Source organism: Halichondria panicea, chromosome 13 (genome assembly GCF_963675165.1).
Source record: "Halichondria panicea chromosome 13, odHalPani1.1, whole genome shotgun sequence".
NCBI classification, from domain to species: Eukaryota; Metazoa; Porifera; class Demospongiae; order Suberitida; family Halichondriidae; genus Halichondria; species Halichondria panicea.
Genome location: NC_087389.1, coordinates 3360215 through 3380106, shown reverse-complemented (window position 1 = coordinate 3380106; position 19892 = coordinate 3360215). Strand labels below are relative to the sequence as shown.

Here is a 19892-nt window from a genome sequence, read left to right as displayed (position 1 = left end):
TCGCAATGGCAACTGTAAGGTTGAAACGAATTGAACATGATCTTGAAGGTTTGAAATCATTCACCAATCCAGACGTGAGACTTGAGCAGTACCAGACTCCTGCACGGTTTGCTGCTGAACTTTTACATTACATTGATATTACTGATGGTATTGCCGGTAAAACCGTTTTAGACTTAGGCTGTGGTTGCGGTATTCTAGGATTTGGTTGTGTACGTCTCGCGGCAGCAAAAGTTGTAGGGGTTGATATCGATGATTCAGCACTATCCATTGCTATTGAAAACAAGGAAGATGTTGGATTAGATGACGATACAATATTTTTTCTGAACAACGATGTTATAAACATTGAAAAAAGTGATTTTTCACATTCCGATATGGTTATCATGAACCCCCCTTTTGGAACAAAAAAGCAACCAAAAGTAGACGAAAAGTTTGTGGTTAAGGCACTAGAACTTGCTGATATTGTGTACTCGGTACATAAATCATCTACACGTCACCACTGGGGAACTATAGCTGAGCAATGGAAGGAGAAGTTGGGCTGGAACATTAAAGTACAAACTTGCATAGCTGGTCAACGTTTCACGATTCCCAGAATGTACAAGTTCCATAAAAAGCAAGAGCAAGAAGTTTTAGTAGATTTGATGCGCTTTTGTCACCAATGATGTGATTATGTGATTTTTCACTGCATGTTGGCATAATTTTAATGTAATAATTGTACATAATTATGTAGCTAAAACATATACACTCGCAAAAACTAAATCAAAAGTCCATGTAAATGTTTCTTTTTACAGAGGTGTAATTATACATAATAACAGAAAATGCTTTTTAACACTTGTTAGTGCTTGGAAATATCTGTTAAACACAGCTACTTTAAGGAGTTACAGTACAAGACAGCCCCGCTTCTTCTTTTTTTCAGGCTTCTCCGGAGTTTTACTGTTGATCTGCCTTACTAGGTCATAGAAAATCTGTAAAAAGTGAACATTGACATAAAAGTAAAAATGGACTTGACTACCAATAACGAGTACAGTAGGACTAAAACAGACATTCACCTCAGATACGTTGATCTTTGATTTGGCAGAGGACTCCATAAATGAACTGTAAGTATAAACAATTTTAATAGAGCTATACAACAAGTGTTAACACTAACCAGTTTCCCCACTGTTTTCCTAGATTTTGTCCCTGGTCTCTGCCAACAACCCTCTCATCTTCCAAATCACATTTGTTACCCACTAGAACCATAGGCACCTGTATGAAACACAACACATTCAGCGTAGTACACTACTGTGTTAACAACGAGATGCTCACGTCATCTTGGTCTTTGACCCTCAAGATTTGTTCTCTGAGGTCCGCAAGATCGTTGAAGGTTGCTTGAGACGTTATCGAGTATACAAGAACAAAGCCCTGGCCATTCTTCATATACAAGTCACGCATTGCAGTAAATTGTTCCTATAAATAACAGTTCATAGTTAGATATTCAACACACTCACAGGGTTTCATCTAGTGGGGGGGGGGGGGGCAGGGGTGAAACTCCCCCCAACAATGTTGTAGAATAATGACATCATCACATTAATTAGTATTAGTACCACAAGGTAGATCTACTGTGATGCGTTAAGCATGACGTAATCAATAAAAGTGGGCATAGCCAAACATTTTGCGACGCGCTTACGCGTGCCCAAATTTTTTATCCTAGATGAAATCCTGACTCATGCTAACTTACAGTTCCAGCAGTATCGAGTATTTCCAACATACACTGTGCCCCATCTACTTCAACTTGCTGAACAACAAAAAAACAATACATTATTGTGAAATACCATCAAGCCATTCCACTACCTACCTTTCTGTAAGAGTCTTCAATTGTAGGGTCGTACTTTTCAACAAAGATCCCTTGTACAAATTGTACAGTCTAATATTGAATAAAACGTATTTTACAATGGCAACTACACATACACACATGAATCGTACCAGTGCACTTTTGCCAACACCCCCAGATCCAAGGACCACAAGCTTGTACTCACGCATTCTTGACACCTACAGTAAATTGGCACAAAAAGTTGTGTACACGTACATCCACATAATATCCTTAAAAGGCAAGCCTTCAAGACATTCCAGTTATTAAATAAAGACATTAAAATATAGTGGAATCTCTGATCTTAATTTAGCAGGTATACTGTAAATCTTGTTCTGTAGTTGAACACCTAAGGGGGTTCTGTAGTTTATAAATGGATTTTAGCCCTGTGAACACGAGTTTTATAGCTAGACTACTGCCTGGTTGTATACATGGCCTAGATCTAGTCTTCTGTAGTACACAAGGGAAGGTCTATGAATGACCAAGCAGAATACTTACGGCTGAATCACAAGTATGAACGTCTTTCTGCCTTGGGCTCTTCTTACACAGTAAACTCAGTATCTTTCAGTCTAAATTTTGCTGTCACGTTACACCCAAATCCTTTTATGTTGTTACCGCAAAACCTCGGCTTCCATTGGCAGATAAATATAGAAGCATATATTATTGTATTTTTAGAACAGTGTACTAAAAATAGATTTCAGTAGCACACAACTTAGCGTGTCAGAGCATGAGTCATGCCGCCACGGTACGTGTAGGGACGGGTCAGAGTACGTTTTATGAGAAAAGCGAATTGTTTGATCAAAGCGCCATGTGTGAATTTTCTGAGAATTGCTGTTCTGACTTCACGAATTACTTCCCTGCCGGATCTATTTGTGCTGAAAATGTATCTAAAGTCAAGAACAAGATAGCATGGTTTTCTAAGAAACCCCGACCATCAACATCTTCTGCGATTAGTCATCATGCTACTGAACTACGTGTAGGTGAGGAGTTAGGTAGAAGAATGTCTTTCGAAGCTGGCTCCAGTAGCCATGTTTCACAAGAAGAGCTTAGAGCGCTTCGAGGCTGTGTTTCAAAACGTCGAGCAATGTTCTCATCAGATCAGAATTCTTTAACAATAAATTCAAAGTGTGGGAAAGAGGGAAATATGCCTTTGTTACCCCACCCTCTCCATCTTGCACATGATCGCTTTTTGTCCAGCAGTGATAATCACCTTTGTCAAAATCGTATCGAGTATGACCGTCTCTCAAGCTTGAGCCAATCATCAATTCCAGATTCAGTGAGCGTGCAGTTCAGATACGACAGTCACGAGTGTATGTCCACTCTAAGCAGTGGCGGTAGTCATTCAGAGCGAATAGAAGTATTGGACTGCTGCAATAGCACTGCTTGTAATTTCGCTGGCAACGATTATAGCCAACACCTACCCAATGTACATACAACACAAAGTAAGAAGATGAATCGAACAGATGGTAACCAAATTTTGTACGATGAACAACATAATGATTCTAAAATAATGTCATCTCCGCTACTAAGAGTTTCTCATGATCAGTCTTACCACAACAGTTGGCCTAGACATCGAGCGCACCCAGATAGACTTTGTCAATACACTTCTGCTCAGAGAAACATGAGTCCCCGCCAATTGTGCAGGCAAGAGCCAGCCAATATTGTACCTGCAGATCTGCTCACAAGTAATTTGAAAACATCTGAACCTGAGATTGTTGGATCTAAGTCAAGTGTATTTAGTGTTCAAAGCCACAAATCATATGCATCATCTTCCGAAAGACCCCGCTTAAACTACATAAAAGGTGTGGATGGTGTAGATTTCAAGCAAAAAACTGACGTAAGTCTGATGTTGGCTCATGAATATCTGAGTAATCTTACCTCTTGCCTCACAGAAAATTGTTTCCTGGTTTAAGGAATTTAATGATCAACAGCGCAACATGCTCCTTCTCAAGCTGGTGGTATGTTCTTTAGTTTGTGTTGATATTTACAAGATAACGTTTTTAGGATCGAAGCGATTGTGCACAAATGCACTTTTTATCGCTTCAAATGGAGCCCATCTTACACATGGGTTGTCCTCATAACTGCCAGGATCTTTTGTCATGGCTACCTTCGTATATCACTGAAGAGGTCTTAGGATACCTAGATCCAGGTATTCTTCATTCTTGTGCCCATGCATATCTATCTATAATCTATATACGAATTTAGTTAGCCTTTGCAGAGCAAGTCAGGTCAGTTGTAGGTGGTATCAGATGATCACCACCCAGAAAAAATTGTGGATGAACCTATGCAAGTAAGCTGCATGTGGGCTTTTCTCATGCTGTACCTACTCATATGCGATCTTTTTCTGTAGGCTCAATCAATGGCAGCTGTCTTCATTTGGAGAATCATTATTGATAAAATCACATGTATCACAAGATGGCACTATTCAGGTAGTGTATGTGTAACTATCTTCTTTATCCGTAAATGAATCAACGTTAATTACAGTGGAAATCTGTGTTTGCTGAAAAGTTTAGACTAAAAAGAAATTGGCTCAAAGGTTACTGTACAGTGCGGACATTTGAAGGTCACACACAAGGTACATGTACATGTGCATGTGTTCTTATTAACAACCTTTTGTCAACCATTCATATTTCTCCCAGGAATCTCTTGCATACAGTTTGATGACTTCAGAATTGTTAGTGGTTCATGGGATAAGACAATCAAGGTATAGTACAGTAGCGGCAGGAGTGTATAATAGAGAAGAGTATCGAGCGTAGGCATAACGTAACTTCCTGTATCTATCATGGGCTTGGAATTTGCACACTGACCAGTCCAAGTGTGTGATAATTATGTAATCTATCAAGATTGTGTCACGGGCACTTGGATTGGTGAGTGTTCAAATTGCAAGCCCATGACAAGTACAGGAATTCAAGTTAGTGTCCGCATACATCTGATGAACATGTACAGTATGCGTATATACACGTTCTATACTCTCTCTCTATTGTACTATTGGCACACTAAAATCCCCATTCTGTTTACATATATATATATAGCACCGTATATCCTCGCGAAATACATCCATTCCCTAAGGCTTCTGTTATAAATTTCTTACACGACTCCCCACATTGATACACCCACATTGAAAGAAGAGTTTGAGCATTTGTAGTTTATTATAATAGTCTCACAATTCTCAGTGGTTTGGTGAAAAAGTTAATAATTATGTGGTTCTGCTTGCCCTCGAATATGTATGATGAAGTGAACAACTACTACAAATCTCAAAACGATGTCGACCACGCGTGATCTTGCAAGCATCTAGCCTCGTTCCTGGCCCGACTTTTTCTAATTGAACACTAGGTCGAAAAGAGGACTATCGACTATCGACCTATTGCATGGGTGATAGTGTGCATGCCCTTCAAATTACCCAGAATATAGGTAATCGTACTACGAACGTAAAACCTTAGTAAATTATACCGTGTAATAGTCAGTTTACTAAATAATTGTGTTCCGTAATTATCTTAATTTTCATGACTGAAGCGCAAACCATGCATCCCGACCCTACATGTGTATACAGTAGAACCTCGCTAACCTAGACCCCTTTACTCCGAAACCTCGCAAATCCGGACAAAATGGCAAACTGAAAAAGAGGAGGGGCTGTCAATAGAATATTGTGCGTGCGCAATCTTACTTGATTTGCTGAAATCAGCTTATTAATAAACTGCTCATTACCTCTCTCTGAATTGCAATGGCCACTGCAAAGAAAACGAAGAGAGAGCTCACAAGACTCACTGTATTGGAGAGAAAGATAAAGGCTCTGTGTAGTTAGCTAGCTGATATGCACTGTAGCCTAGGATCACAGCAAAGAAGCCTGGAGTCTCAGACTCAGAGAAGCTAGTATGGCTCCTGCATGGAGTAGGATCCCATGAGATAAAATACTATTCTAGCTAGCAGCTGGCCACAGTAATATCAAGAGTGCGAGAAGAGTGTCGAACTACTGATACTTCTGCACAAACACTGTGCACAAAGTAACAATTCTCGATTACAGGTTTGGAACCGCCGCACAAATACTGCCTGGGCTGCGTTAACATTGGCTGGTCATTCTGGAACAGTTCGTTGCCTTCATCTTCACAGCAACCGCTTGGTTAGCGGGTCTGCTGACAGAACAATCAAGGTATTATTATTTTTTTTTCAAAAATCACATTGAGCAATGTGTTAATGTAACACAAGCACATGCATCTTCTTTGCAACATCATAACGATATTGACACCGATTACTATTAGACATAATTATTGCTTTAAATTCAGGTGTGGGATTTATCAACAGACAAAGTTGGTTGGGTTGGTGCAGCTTGTCGAGCTACCATGGTTGGCCATCAACACACAGTGCGGTGTTTACAGGTGCTAAGAATTATTGGAATGGAATGTATTAATATGGAAGACGATCACACTTTATTACAGGCTGATGATGATAAGGTAATTAGCGGGTCGTATGACTTAACGTTGAAAGTTTGGGATATCATAACGGGACAGTGCACAAAGACTCTTAGGTGACTCTATACATTCAGGTTGCTTACTGTAAGTACACCGTTACCTTTTTAGAGGGCACACTGATGCAGTGCTATGTTTACAGTTTGCTGAGGATAATGTTGTGTCTGGCTCAAAAGATATGACAATCAAGGTATTGTAATCATACAAAATGTAATCCCAAACACTATGTCAGTAAAAGGTGTGGTCTTTATCATCTGGAGTATGCAAACTCACACTACATGGTCATCAAGCAGCTGTGACCTGTGTGCAGTTTGACAAAACCAAAATCATTAGTGGAGCACTGGATACATTGATTAAAATATGGAATTTTAACGATGGACAGGTATATGCACTGCTGTAACTAATTATACCAATGTACAGCAGATAATTTTCGGGGAGGGGGGAGATTTGAATCCCAGAGCATGCACGAATATTTTCCCCACGAATGAGGGAAATTACCCGCTATACGGTATCAACATAGTGCTAGCATACAGTTACTCGAGCATGTTATGTTCAATTATTTCCTTACTCCTGAAAATTTAATAGTATATTTTATTTCACTGAGTAGTGTGTTCGAACTATGGATTGGATTCGTTCTGAAGGACATACAGGAGTAATAAGGTGATTTAATAAGCGTGTGAGCACACACAACAATTAAACTTTTTTCAGACACTTACAAGCTGACAACTGGAAAATAATTAGTGCAGCCGACGACAAGACAATGAAGGCAAGATATAGAATTACATGATTAAACTGCCTTCTATAATTTTATACATCAACCACAGGTATGGAGTGTTCACACGGGCAATCGACTGCTGACTTTAAAGTCCCATACTGATGGCGTCACATGTCTGCAGTTCAATGACAAAGTTATTGTTTCAGGTTCCTATGATCGAACTGTAAAATTGTGGGACTTCTCAGCATGCTAAATACGATTAGAGTTTCTGTAACACCTATTTTTTTGTAACTGGATGTTTTCCCTTTTTATTTTTCTTGCGTTTCCTCACTGATGCACAGATTTGTTTGGGGATGGGGCTTTCCAATTGTTTCTTCTGCTCAAATGTTTGTGACTTTGTTTTAACACTTGTATTCAATTTTCGGTTGAACACAGCAACAAAGAAACCATTAGTTAGATCATCACTGCACATCCGTATGCAACAAGAACCTGCAAATATAAAAATGGGTTGGACTGAAAATGCAAACTAGTAATAATAATTTTAACGTAAATTATAAGCTGCACAACATGATCATGAAGAATTATAATTACAGTAGACTCTCGCTATTCCGGCACCCTGAAGTACGGCCACCTCGATATACCAGCCATTTGGCTTGGCACGGAATGCTACCTCTATGTTTACTGCACAAAACTCACCCTGAAGTACGGCCACTCGCTATTCCGTTTACCGGCCAGTGCTGGCTGTCCCAAATAACGTTTTCAATGTAATTTTATAATGTGTATTACGGCCGGATATGATGTTTTGGGTGTGGTTTAGTAAATAAAATTGGATTACACTTAAATAAAGAGCAGAATGATTCATTATCTTTCATTATCCTCAAAACAAGAACCGCAAATCAGTGATTAGATTCGAGGTAAGGTCTTTTTAAGCCGCGGCTAATTATCTGAAGTACGGCCACCTCGCTATTTCGGCCAAGCTGCATGGTCCCAAGGGTGGCCGGATTAACGAGAGTCTACTGTATACCATATTATATGTAGCGGTAATTTTCGCGACGATATCTAGGAGAATTAATATACCAGAATCCGGAACGTTTCATATCCTTGACAGTACTATATCATAGCATAGTAACGTGGATATGACATTGACCCTCGTGAACAGCATAAAGTACCTCGAAAATGTCAGGCTATTACGGGACACAATTGTGAGAGGCCATTAAAACAACCACCTATATATAATTATATATATATATATTATACTAACAGTGGCAAGCAATAAAACGAACTAATTAGACGCACGCTAAAATCTTTACAGTCAGATGTGAATGCAGCTGTAACAATATCATGAAAACTAATTATTCTAGCTAATTTTACAGTCAGATGTAAACGCTATGCAGTCAGCTGTAGCAATATTAGTCGATATACGACAAAGCTTTGAAAACGGTTGTGGACTGTGGTCATGCATGCAGAAATGCAATGGGACTAAGATCACAGCAGAGTCATCAAAGAATCCTGAAGTCTTCCCATGAAAACTAACAGGATAGTGTGCCTCGAACTAAATCCACGTTTAAGATAATTATATGCTCTCCCTTAAGGACGTCAGCGAGTAGACGGATATAAATTGGAGTTAGTCATAATGAGGCTACGCCTTGTTCTCATAACTAGTCCAGCCATGATCAGTAGTCAATAATGTTAGCCTTTCTGCATTGCCACAGTTGGGTTCTGCAAAACTCTGTATAGTAAACCAGATTTAAAACTACAAATTCTGGGTGCTTTAAGCTACTAATTATTGGTTTTCAAATGCAAGGTTACTCGATTGCGAATAACACGTACTGTTACAAGCAAGATTGCGTTTCTAACTATTGCGAATTGAATGCAACGCATGGGAAATTGCATGCGCATGTCCACTCCTTGCGTTTCTTTTCATTGCAATCGATTTATGTAAACGCAATCGAAAAATATCGCATTTGAAACCCGATATACAGTAGTACCTTCTTCTGCTGTAGATAAACACAAGAGTAGATACGCTTATCTACTCTTGATAAACGTTACAGTTACAAATTGCCATTATTCTCAGCTGGGTATGATTGATTGTTGAATTCTTTTACCTACTGCGAAAGATGTTTCTCCCCTTCTGTCCCAGTCTTGGAGACAATCAATTAGCTCAAAATCATCTTCAAAACAACTTAATGCGTCTTCAATTACATGTTCATTCTCCTGAAATATAATGATAATAATTATACTAAAAACAACGGTGGAGATGCCAAAGCTACGTAACATAAAGCTACTAATTGCTTTTATAAACACATTATAATTATCACGAATTTTGATGAACACTTTTATTTTGCTGCATGCAAACTCAAAGCGTGGGTAATGATCGACCATCATTGTTGTTAAAAACGATCAATGCCAAAGTTCAAGTCTAAAATTAATGGCTTCCATCAGCAGAGCCTTGCAGCTCTCTTCTCACTCTTGCAGCTACCAATAGCTAGTGTTATAGTGCATGCAGAGCTAACTACTAAGTAGAGTAGTGAACAAGTTTTGCTACGCACTCTTCTGAAAAGGCTGCAATGGCATTCCAAGTAAGCAAAACTAGGGATAACTCGAGAACAAAGCATTATTTTGCAAATCCATGAATTAAATCCAAGAAAACATGCCTATAGAAACTCTTACTTGTACTTCATTGATCCTTGAGCAGCTGTAGCAGTCTACATACACAGACACACAAACACACTACTGTATGCATTGCTTGCGCATGCGCACCAAGGCATAATGAAAGCACCCCGGGCTGATACCTCGGTGGATGTGTCAGAGTTGCATGTACATGACGCTACTAGCCTATAGCTAATTACACCTAATTACACACACGATAATATGATTATCATGATATACATTTTTACATTTGCTGCTTGCAGGCATAATCACGGGCCGGGGAAACTCAAAGAGAGGGAAATGATTCGATTGATTGACCATGATTGCTGGAGACCTTTAAAGATAACACGAGAACGAAGCATTATATTTGGCAAATCCAATCCAAGAAATGCTTTACTAGAAGCCTATAGAAACTCTTACTTGAACTTCATTTGATCAGTGAGCAGCTCTAGCAGTGTACACACAAACACACTACCGTATACTTCGCTGCGCACGTGTAACTGGGGCATAATAATCCATCACTTACTTCACAATGAACTGAACAAGTAGAATACACCACTTTTTTCACGCTTGGGAATGATAAAGCATGCTTTAAGATACGCTTCTGGAAAGAAGACAGAGACTGAAGACGACCCATGTCTGGTTTCTGCATGGTAAAACACCCACACACATTTAAACTCGTACAATGTAGTTTATAGTAGAACTGCACACACACACACATGCATTGCCCTTGTGTACAATTGTGTACCTTGGAATCAAAATCAATGCGACTGAAAATTCCAGACCCAGAGCAAGAGGGATCAACAAGGATGTGTGTCACGTCCAAATAGTCTGACGGATTCACCTGTAGTGAAGATAATAACCAAAAAAGCGACGGCCCCAATACACATAATCCAGCTATAGCTTAATCCAATGAAAGCATGTATCGCGCAGGTGCCGCTGACTCGGTAAAAGCTTCATGGCACAAACCTAAGGTATAAATGATTATGCCTCCGGGTGTATATAACGGCAGTAAACTGACCGTGCGTCTGTCTCATCGACTGCTAAGTTGCTCAATGATATATGAAGTGCAAGTAAGAGTTTCTCTTGATTTGTAGCCATGTTCGGATTAAAATTTGTGGATTTGCAAATTAATGTTTTATTGTTCTCGAGTGGCTACTTTAAAGGCCATTGCTGACTTGTGTGTAGACAAATTTAGACTTAGGAGTTAAATCTGCACTAGAACGTTAGCTGCAAGAGTGAAAAAAGATCTTCAAATCTGCATTGTTCAGCCATTATTAATTAGCAACAATCATGGTCACACCCGCGATTTCATTAACTACATGTATATAGCATAGTAAAATGTGGCAATGACACTCATTCGATGTATCAACCTATCACACCTACTAATTGAGGGAAAGTGTACAAACAAGTGCAAAAAACATTTTGTGTGAAAATTAGGGGAAAGTAGGGTGGTTCAGTTGGCTCAAACACCAAAAAGGACTCAGTGGTACATGTTGGTTGTTTTATGGTTGATATTAGCATGAGGTCCAGTACATACTGCTTCTCTTATGCCATAATTGCAGCCTTTTCAGAAAAGTGCGTAGCAAAACCTGTTCACCTGTTGCTACTCTACTTAGTAGTTAGCTTTGCACTAGAACGCTAGCTATTGGTAGCTGCAAGGCTCTGCTGATGCAGCCATTACTTTTAGACTTGAACTTTTGGCATCGATCGTTTTTAACAATCGTGGTCGATCATTACACACTCTTTGAGTTTCCCTGTGATTCTGGATTTTGCCTGCATGCAGCAAAATTAATTAATGCAAAAATGTTCAATGAGGTGTAGTAGCTTAGTAGCTTTATGTTATGTAGTTTTGACACCTCCACTGAGGCATCAGCACCCGCGAAGCTTTCATTTCTGCATTGCTCATTGTTTACTCAGAATAAAAGCAAAAAATACTATGAAAGCACCGCAGGTGCTGATGCCTCGGTGGAGATGCCAAAGCTACATAACATAAAGCTACTAATAGCTGAACTTTATACCCATAATGGATGCTGCAATGCAAAACTCAAAGAGTGGGTAATGATTGACCATGATTGTTGTTAAAAACGATCGATGCTGAAGTTCAAGTCTAAAATTAATGGCTGCCATCAGCAGAGCCTTGCAGCTCTCTTCTCACTCTTGCAGCTACCAATAGCTAGCGTTCTAGTGCAGAGCTAACTACTAAGTAGAGTAGTAACACTCGGTAAACAAGTTTGGCTACGTGCTCTTCTGAAAAGGCTGCAATGACATTCCAAGTAGGTATAACTCGAGAACGAAGCATTATTTTGCAAATCCACGAATTTAAATCCAAGTAAACATGACTAGAAGCCTATAGAAACTCTTACTTGCACTTGATTCATTCTTGAGCAGCTGTAGCAGTCTACACAGACACAGACACACACACTACCGTATATCTTGCTTGCGCATGCGCACCGAGGCATAATAACCCATAATGTACGGGTACCGATAAGCGGGTATAATTATGTTTCGAGGGTATAAAGTTTCGCGAAATGACTGTTAAGAAAGGTTTTCGCAAATTTAATTTCGCTGAATACCAATATGCATGCATGCATGCGATAATTAAATTCGTGGGTATTAATATTCACTGTACATACTTAAAATCAGCGACACACGTTGAAAATGCCATCATGGACCACGCAAGGCATTTTCAATTCAACTCTCTTTGTTCATCTTTGGTAAACGTTAGTAAATTGCATGATCATGTGTATTTCTGAGCACGCACGCAATCACGCAAACACACACACTAGTAGTTTACTGTATACCTCGCTTGCGCATGCGCACGCCAGGCATGATTCAAAGGATCTACATGTACTGGAGTTCTATGTGCACTAGCTGCTGCAAGTATTCTGGATCTGTCATAATTATGATAATTATGATCATCAGTCATTGTACATACATTCATGTATATGCATTAAGTTGCTCAGAAATGATAAGAGCTATAATAGCTTGTCATGTTCAGCACAACTAAAAATGAAATGGTAAGATTGAAGAATCAACAGTACAATATTTTAACTAACAATAGCGAGCCTCAATCCATTTATTAGTTTGATGTTAAAGCTTCGTTGTCCGAAAAATTCACAAAAAATATACAATTAAAGGCATCAAATACGGCAGAAGGGCTTTTGGCAGATGCGCCAGATCCCAGAGCTCGTGCCCGCTTCCAGAGTGAAGGAGACGGGTACCTGGCTAGATGTGCTGCCTATTTCTTCGCTAGGCCTAAGGATGGATGATAACACCATCAGAGTTGCTGTACGCCTACGTCTTGGTGACTGATTGTGGGCGTGCACGCCATTTATGGTTAATTATCTGTCCGTGAAATTCCTGGACCAGAACATAACCAGGTGTAGCCTGGGCCGATATGTTTTTAATAGAACGAAGTTGAAAAATAGCGTTATTTTAGAGATAACTCGGCTGGGAACGAGGCTAAACTAGGTTTTACTGGTTCTCACAGAAACTGTAAGGTGTTTGCAGTTGTACTATACATGAAGAGCAGTCCCTAAGAGAGGAGTGGTGTTGCAAATGCTGGATGCCTATAATTATGGTAACTTAATTAGTAGCACTGCATACACTAGGTATACTAATCATGTCACGAGGTATTTTGACGTTACTACGCATGTCAGACAGTCACATAAATATGTGATTTTCACAAAGCATATTAATTCTGCTCATCTCATCAGTGCACAGATGATCAGCGTTTTTGATGTATGTGAATATCTCATGTAAAATGAACTTATAATGACCTAAAAGGCAGTTTCTGATTGCTCCGCATGCTGACAATTCTTTAGTCAGCAAAACTAAGTACCTTAATTTTCTGCACAAACACATGATTACATTTCCGTACGCATCCCGGGACGGGTGAACTTAAAATTGCATAACTATACTTGCCTTCAAAAAGTCTTGACATTGTGGCTTTACACATGTCGATCCAGATTTTTCCACCATTTTGACTAGCGTACTGTACCTTCGCCTATCCTTGTCAAAAGAGTAAATTGTTCTGCACAACAAACAACATGTGCATTGTACTGCATTAGCAATTAGGGGTCACAGCCAATACAATCATTATTTCGTATTGCTAAAGGTATTCTTGGCACCTACTGCAAAGGCTATCAGTCTCAGTACAGCGTGGGAATGCGGCCTCGGTAATGGGCACAATGGACCCGCAGACCCTCCCCCTTAGCACATTGGAACTTTGAATCATTATAATTATTGTTGTGTACACCGTATGAACTACGTTGTACCTGTAATGTATAATTATATTAGAATTATAATAGTTACGTTATTTAAATATACATGCTACTATGAACAAACCGCTAGATCCTAGATCCAACAGAAGTCATTAACACACTTAACATTATCCTTACGCTTAACCACGCTAATCTCATATCTCACCCTGAGTTGCTCAATAGACTTGCCAAGTGTGTGGTCTTATTTCCTGGTGCTGCACAGGCATCAATTACAACACCACCAGGCGGTGGGGCCAGCAGATATGCAGGGAGACAAGAAGCCTGTAGCAAACAACACAAAGTCGTGAACTCATAATTTATGTAGGCTTAATTACATACAGGGCCAGTTAATATGTGAAGACAAAAGGAATGACTGTAGCTGAATGGTATCGCTTGGTAATTTCTCTACCTTATCTTGCAATATCAAGTGAGAGGTAGCATACAGTTGAGTCGAGGTGAGAGATGATGAAGGGCAGAACATAAGCACATCATCCAAAAGAGAATCTTTGCAAAATATATTGTGAGAGCAACATTCATCAGCATGTGACAACTTCTTAGTCTGTGCCAATTGTTTTGGCAACGAACAACTTTTGAAATGTTCCAAGAAATCTTCTCTGCTCACTATGTTGTAATTGATATCCTTCAACAAGTCAATGACTTTTTCAACGGAAACTTTCAGCAAATTTACTCGTGCGTACTTCGGAAGAACAACTACAGAAAAAACAGGTTCAATTTATAAGTAACACTATATAAATTATACATGCATAGCTCAAACATTCACATACGTATGCATGGATGTCGGCTGTCCGCACTGAACGACACTTAGCAGATACATTGCAGGCACATTGTTATACCTTGGGGCGTAGCCGCAAGACAAACACAGAAACTGACAGTGTGTATGTGTAGTTGCGGTGCGAGTATACAGTTAACAGCTTCTATAGGTTTCTATCACGTTTTATACTATTAAGAATCGTTCGTAGCATATCATCTGTTCTCACAAAGTTTCTGTTTGAGTATGATTTTCCAGTGGCGCAAAAATTGGTGCCAAACTGGTGTTGCAGTTCGTTGTTCTATTTCAATTAGATTGAAGCGTGGTGTATCGATTCACTTATCCGACTATTCAGTTTTCCAGCCTAGATAATCGAGAGCCAGACAATCAAGGTTCTACGTGATAGTTAGACACCCTTTCGGAGGAGTCTATGGGATTTAGAAGTCCAAAGACAAATGATTTAGTATCCCGAGCGTAGTGAGGGTACTAAAATGGCTGAGGGCTTCTAAATCACATGGACACCGACAAAACAGTGTCTATAGGTACTAGTGCGCATGCGCAAACCTTGCCCTCGAGGCTTGACTACAATACAATTACTTGACAACGGAATACTAAGTACACTCTAGTGTATCTAGTATTCCGTTGTCAAGTAATTGGAAGTAAGTTGCAGGCATACTGAGTCCCATAGTATACCTCCTCTGAGGCACTTTTCCCATGTACTGCCCATGCAGATCTTATCAACTAGTGTCTAGATTTTTCATTGCCTGCCAACAACATCACTGTACTCTAGTAACGAGTGATACAAGCTGCGCTATGCTAATGCCTCTCGCAATGTTTTGCTTTGTAAAATGTATGTTACAATACAATATTGACAATGAACCGCACGCACAGTCATATAGAAGCTAGAGGAGCTAAAATTAATGAAAACAGAAATCTATCTGATGGCTCGGTGCGCATGCGCAAGCGAGGTATATGGTATTTTCCGTAGTGTGTGTGTGTGTGTCTGTATGTGTAGACTGCTCAAGGATCAACTAGAGCACAACGTGCAAACCCTCGGCTGGTGACATGATTATAAAGAAACCAGAAGAGTGATATAATGCAGTGCATGTAGTGTATGACTGAGCTGTATAGCACAGCAACTCAGGGAGCAACCAGACTGGAGGCATGCTGAAACATTCGGGAACAGAGTTTTAGTGGAACATAGATATATGCACTGTGCCACAGTCTGTGAAGTATGATCCCGATCCCAGAGTTAGTTAGCTAACAGAAGAGACAACAAAACCAGTCACAATTCTAGCTTTCTATTGTAGTGACCCTTTTTCTGTTGTCCCTGGTACGGGGTCAATTCAGCTGTAAATATGTAGGGTACCTCGAATAAAAACTGCACGCCAGTTAGCTAGCTGCCAACATGCAAGTTTAAGCTTCTTTGCTTTTATATTCGACAACGAGGCTTTAACATAGAAATCTACCACTATTAAAACTAATAACTTGTTGTGCGAAGGCTATCCATGTTGTAAACGCAGTGCCATGGCACCCAGATGAGTAGATTCACTCGTCACAAACAAACAAACTAGAGCACTAAAGTGCAAACCCTCGTCTGGTGGTACAATACATGTCACATGAGACATATGCACTGTGGACTGGGATCACAGCAAAGAAGCCTAGAGTCTTAGACTTAGAGAGGTATGGCTCCTGCCAGGCTGGAGTATAGGATCCAGAGTCAGCCAACAACCAGACACAATTTTCGCTTCCTGGTACGGGATCACTTCAGCTGCAAATACAGCAGGAGCTAGATAATTCTAGCTTTCTACTTTAGTGACCCTGTTCCATTGTTCCTGGTACAGGTCACTTTAGCTGTAAATAACCCATGTGTAAATTCACAAGTTTTCTGTTTAGGCTACATTTTGCGGGTCAGCTAGGTGGCACATACGGCACCGGATGTAATTTTGAAGGGGGAGGGGTTCGAGTTAGCTTAGGGAAAATAACAAAAATTAGGGCGTTTCCACATCCGGTGCCGTATAAGCCACCCGATCCCATTTTGCTCGACAATGCATGCATGAAGCTTTAACACCGAAAGCTGCCACTATCAAAAGTACTAACTTGTTGTGTGGAGGCTACCCATGCTGTAAACGCAGTGCTAGAACATCCAGGTAAGCAGACCCAGTCACAAGCTTGTTTAAGCTTCTGCTCGATAAAAAAAGCTTTAACATAAAAATCTGCCACTACTTAATAAACCGAGATATTGTTGTGTGAAGGCTATCCATGCTGTAAACGCAGTGAGTGCTGTGGCATCCAGGTGAGTAGATATACTCGTGACAAACAGACAAACCAACAGACCGTGGCCGCCCACGCACGCCTCGGGTAACAAACCAACGGACTACTATACCCCTGGCTGCCCACGCACGCCTCGGGTAATGAACTGCAAGTAAGAGTTTTAAAGGCATCTAGTCGTGATTGGTATTCGTGGATTTGCAAATAATGCTTCGTTCTCGAGTTACCTGCTATACGGTATACACAACAATTAGCGTCAAGAGTACAATAATTATAATTACGTACTACATCGATCCTCACACATAACGATTTTATGATTCATTCTTCCCTGTATATCACGTAACAAGGGTATAATAAAAGTCATACACACGCGCAGTCCCTTCCGCGTTTTATTACACAGTTGTGTAGCCTCGAGGCATGGAGATAAAAAACACAATTATAGTATGAGAACCCTTCCTTATGTTTTATGCAATGTACAGGCAACTCGCCCTTCGCCCTTGTGCTTGTATATAAAACACTCGGTTTCATGCTATTACACTGGCTATGATCACCTCTTCCATAACACAGTAACAAGCAGAAGAAAATGTGTACCGAGGCATTTAGCACCACATGTATAAAGCAATTTACAATAATTTATATGTGCATGGATGCATTTAATTATTACACATACCTGGTCTAGAACATTCACTATTTACACGGTCTTGATTAGACAACGCTGACTTCAGTTTTTCTTTGTTTTCCATCATAAAACGCTTGAGTGGTCCTCCACACTGAATCCCTTTACCAAAGACAAGATCGTACACAAGAATCATGCAGAGATGACGACCTATCTGTAAATAAAGAATATGGAATAGTACATTAGTAAATACAAGAATTTTTTTTTTTAATGGAAAACAAAAAACAACGCTAAGACTCACAGATAACGAACAAAAATATTTACCTTTGGAGCATTACCAGGCAACGAACACTCCTTCATTGCCTCTAGTATTGGCGACTTATCTAAGCGATGGAAGGAAATAAGTTTACAAACAGTTTGATTGTTTATTTTAATATGATTATAGTATGGTTCTAACAGTCAGTACGGGTAACAAGCGCTTACTGGCAAGGTTTAACTTTTTACATTAGGCGGAGCCAAGCACAATTTATCTTGCCCGTTCTTGTTATGAGTGCTGATAATACACAAGTTTCAAAAACACTCTGAATTGAGTGTTCTAGCACATTGGTGCGCAGTTTGTAGAAAAGCTGTATCTGCACAAAATAATGGCTGTCGTTTTCTGCCAGTGAAGCTCTCTTTTATTACTCATATAAGGGCCAGACACATAATAATTATGTCATCATACTGAGCGCAATTTTTCAGGTCTTAATAAAGCTTTCTGGCATTTATAAAAAGGAGTACTTATAATTATGATGTAGTTGCCTTTACACTTTTTTTTGCCTTTATGCATAGCTGTACCATATATAATATTGATTCTAGCCCTTCGCAGTCTCGCCTTTTTTTGTTTTTTGTCAATAAGAAAAAATATGGGAGAAATTGGAGAAACAGGGAAAGATTTCCTTCTTTCTTAGAACAGAAAAAGGAGAGGCTGTGAGAGGCTATCAAGATTCAGCCAGAGATAAAAATAATCAAACCGTAGATCCACCTGCATAGTTACAATGTATGAGATTGCATGCACTCTACAGTAGACTATAGGCCACTCCAACTTTAATTTCCCGTCCTGAGTCGCATGCTACCACATTTTTACTCCTTTTTATTAGTTACATATAATTATGCCATCATCTTAGCCTCGAATCCAAGCCTCATAATAATGGTATGAGGAGGTTGCCCTCATCAAAATAATCCAGGGCGGGATCTAAGTTGGAGTGGCCCTAGCTGTAGTGCATAATCGCCACCATAATTTAGCGTCGGCTTGGATCATAGATACAGGAAGAGAGGGATTGGGATTGGCAATGGACCACGTGCGCACATAAGCTACACATAAAATCAATATAGAGCTACGAGTCATCCGTGTTTCCTCCACCAAACTCGGTAAAACAACCTTTTATGGCTGTTACAGTAAATACAGACCTTTCCAAGCCCCCCAAACTTCGATTCGATACCCCTTGCTCGTAGCTATCATTTAGAGATGACAAAACATAATTTCGATTGTTGTGAAGTAGCTAGAGGTACATGCGATGGTTTTGACTGCTACAATAGGTATATACCTTGAAATATAAGTGAGTTGCACGGACTAAGCACAGTTACTTGTAGTTTATTATGCACTGAGTGTAGAAATAGATATGGCCTCGATTAAACCGCAGCGTAGCGCGGATGTTACTCGAGATACCAACCGTTTCCTATCCCTTTAACTCTTCAATCTATGATTGAACTAAGCTATACTGACAGTCAGTAAGACAATCTTTTTTGTGTCTTTGGCCAAAGTTGAAGTAGACGGCTTCAATTACACCGCAGGAAAACACGGATGGCTATTCGAGGCGCTTTTGTTGCCAATCCCTCTCTTCCTAGATCCTGTATCTATGCTCGGATTTAATATTTGAAAGTGTAATTAGGGTGCTGTAATTACATCAACTACGGTAGTGACTCCTAAAAATACGTCGCGCTATCTATATATATATATAATTATTATAATACTTACATTTCATTGTTTGTGATGCTAGTGCAAACAACTTCTTCTTCACGGAGCAAGCATTCTTAGAAGTGAACACTAAAGACTGCAATGATCCATGCTTTCCTTCCAGCTTTTTCAGAATTACTGCAGTTTCTTTATACACCCTGTCCATTTTGACTCTGCTGGTCTAGTCTAGTCTTGTCTGATCTGGCGCGCTCGCTTGCAAGACTCGACTATGTACATGTACACGTACACGCACACAGTCACTGTACTGCATTCTTTTTAATTATAGCACCCCAACATTTTCGGTC

At 39.8% G+C, this 19892-nt stretch overlaps 4 protein-coding genes across 6 annotated transcripts; 2 read left to right on the top strand and 2 right to left on the bottom strand.

Annotated features, from left to right (window-relative positions):
* The first annotated feature begins 5 nt into the window (after nt 1-5).
* On the top strand, nt 6-695 carry LOC135346679 (rRNA N6-adenosine-methyltransferase METTL5-like). The gene has a single exon (XM_064544373.1). It carries the CDS (start codon nt 6-8, stop codon nt 657-659), a length of 654 nt encoding a protein of 217 aa, XP_064400443.1. The 3' UTR covers nt 660-695.
* Nucleotides 685-2499, bottom strand: LOC135346680 (ras-related protein Rap-1b). Its single transcript, XM_064544374.1, has 8 exons — nt 2342-2499; nt 1960-2025; nt 1832-1900; nt 1715-1771; nt 1303-1443; nt 1145-1242; nt 1047-1092; nt 685-962 (listed from the first exon to the last, which is right to left on the bottom strand). The coding sequence occupies exons 2-8, from the start codon at nt 2014-2016 to the stop codon at nt 876-878; spliced, it is 555 nt and encodes a 184-aa protein (XP_064400444.1). The 5' UTR covers nt 2017-2025; nt 2342-2499; the 3' UTR covers nt 685-875.
* Nucleotides 2500-2651: 152 nt separating this feature from the next.
* On the top strand, nt 2652-7351 carry LOC135346675 (F-box and WD repeat domain-containing 11-A-like). The gene is made up of 15 exons (XM_064544368.1): nt 2652-3680; nt 3736-3801; nt 3848-3992; nt 4049-4133; nt 4194-4272; nt 4328-4418; nt 4483-4547; nt 5865-5990; nt 6124-6216; nt 6277-6365; nt 6418-6496; nt 6545-6688; nt 6914-6966; nt 7015-7072; nt 7131-7351. The coding sequence occupies exons 1-15, from the start codon at nt 2652-2654 to the stop codon at nt 7272-7274; spliced, it is 2346 nt and encodes a 781-aa protein (XP_064400438.1). The 3' UTR covers nt 7275-7351.
* On the bottom strand, nt 6936-19887 carry LOC135346677 (28S rRNA (cytosine-C(5))-methyltransferase-like). 3 transcript variants are annotated; one of them, XM_064544370.1, is made up of 10 exons: nt 19609-19886; nt 17916-17974; nt 17646-17805; nt 14345-14646; nt 14102-14217; nt 13598-13706; nt 10419-10514; nt 10197-10316; nt 9127-9235; nt 6936-7510 (listed from the first exon to the last, which is right to left on the bottom strand). In XM_064544370.1, exons 1-10 carry the CDS (start codon nt 19751-19753, stop codon nt 7299-7301), a joined length of 1428 nt encoding a protein of 475 aa, XP_064400440.1. In that variant the 5' UTR covers nt 19754-19886; the 3' UTR covers nt 6936-7298. The 3 variants fall into 3 exon arrangements, with proteins under 3 accessions (XP_064400440.1, XP_064400441.1, XP_064400442.1); XM_064544372.1 differs by lacking the exon at nt 9127-9235 and having other exon boundaries at nt 7378-7510; nt 19609-19887; XM_064544371.1 differs by lacking the exons at nt 10197-10316; nt 10419-10514.
* Between the last annotated feature and the right edge of the window lie 5 nt (nt 19888-19892).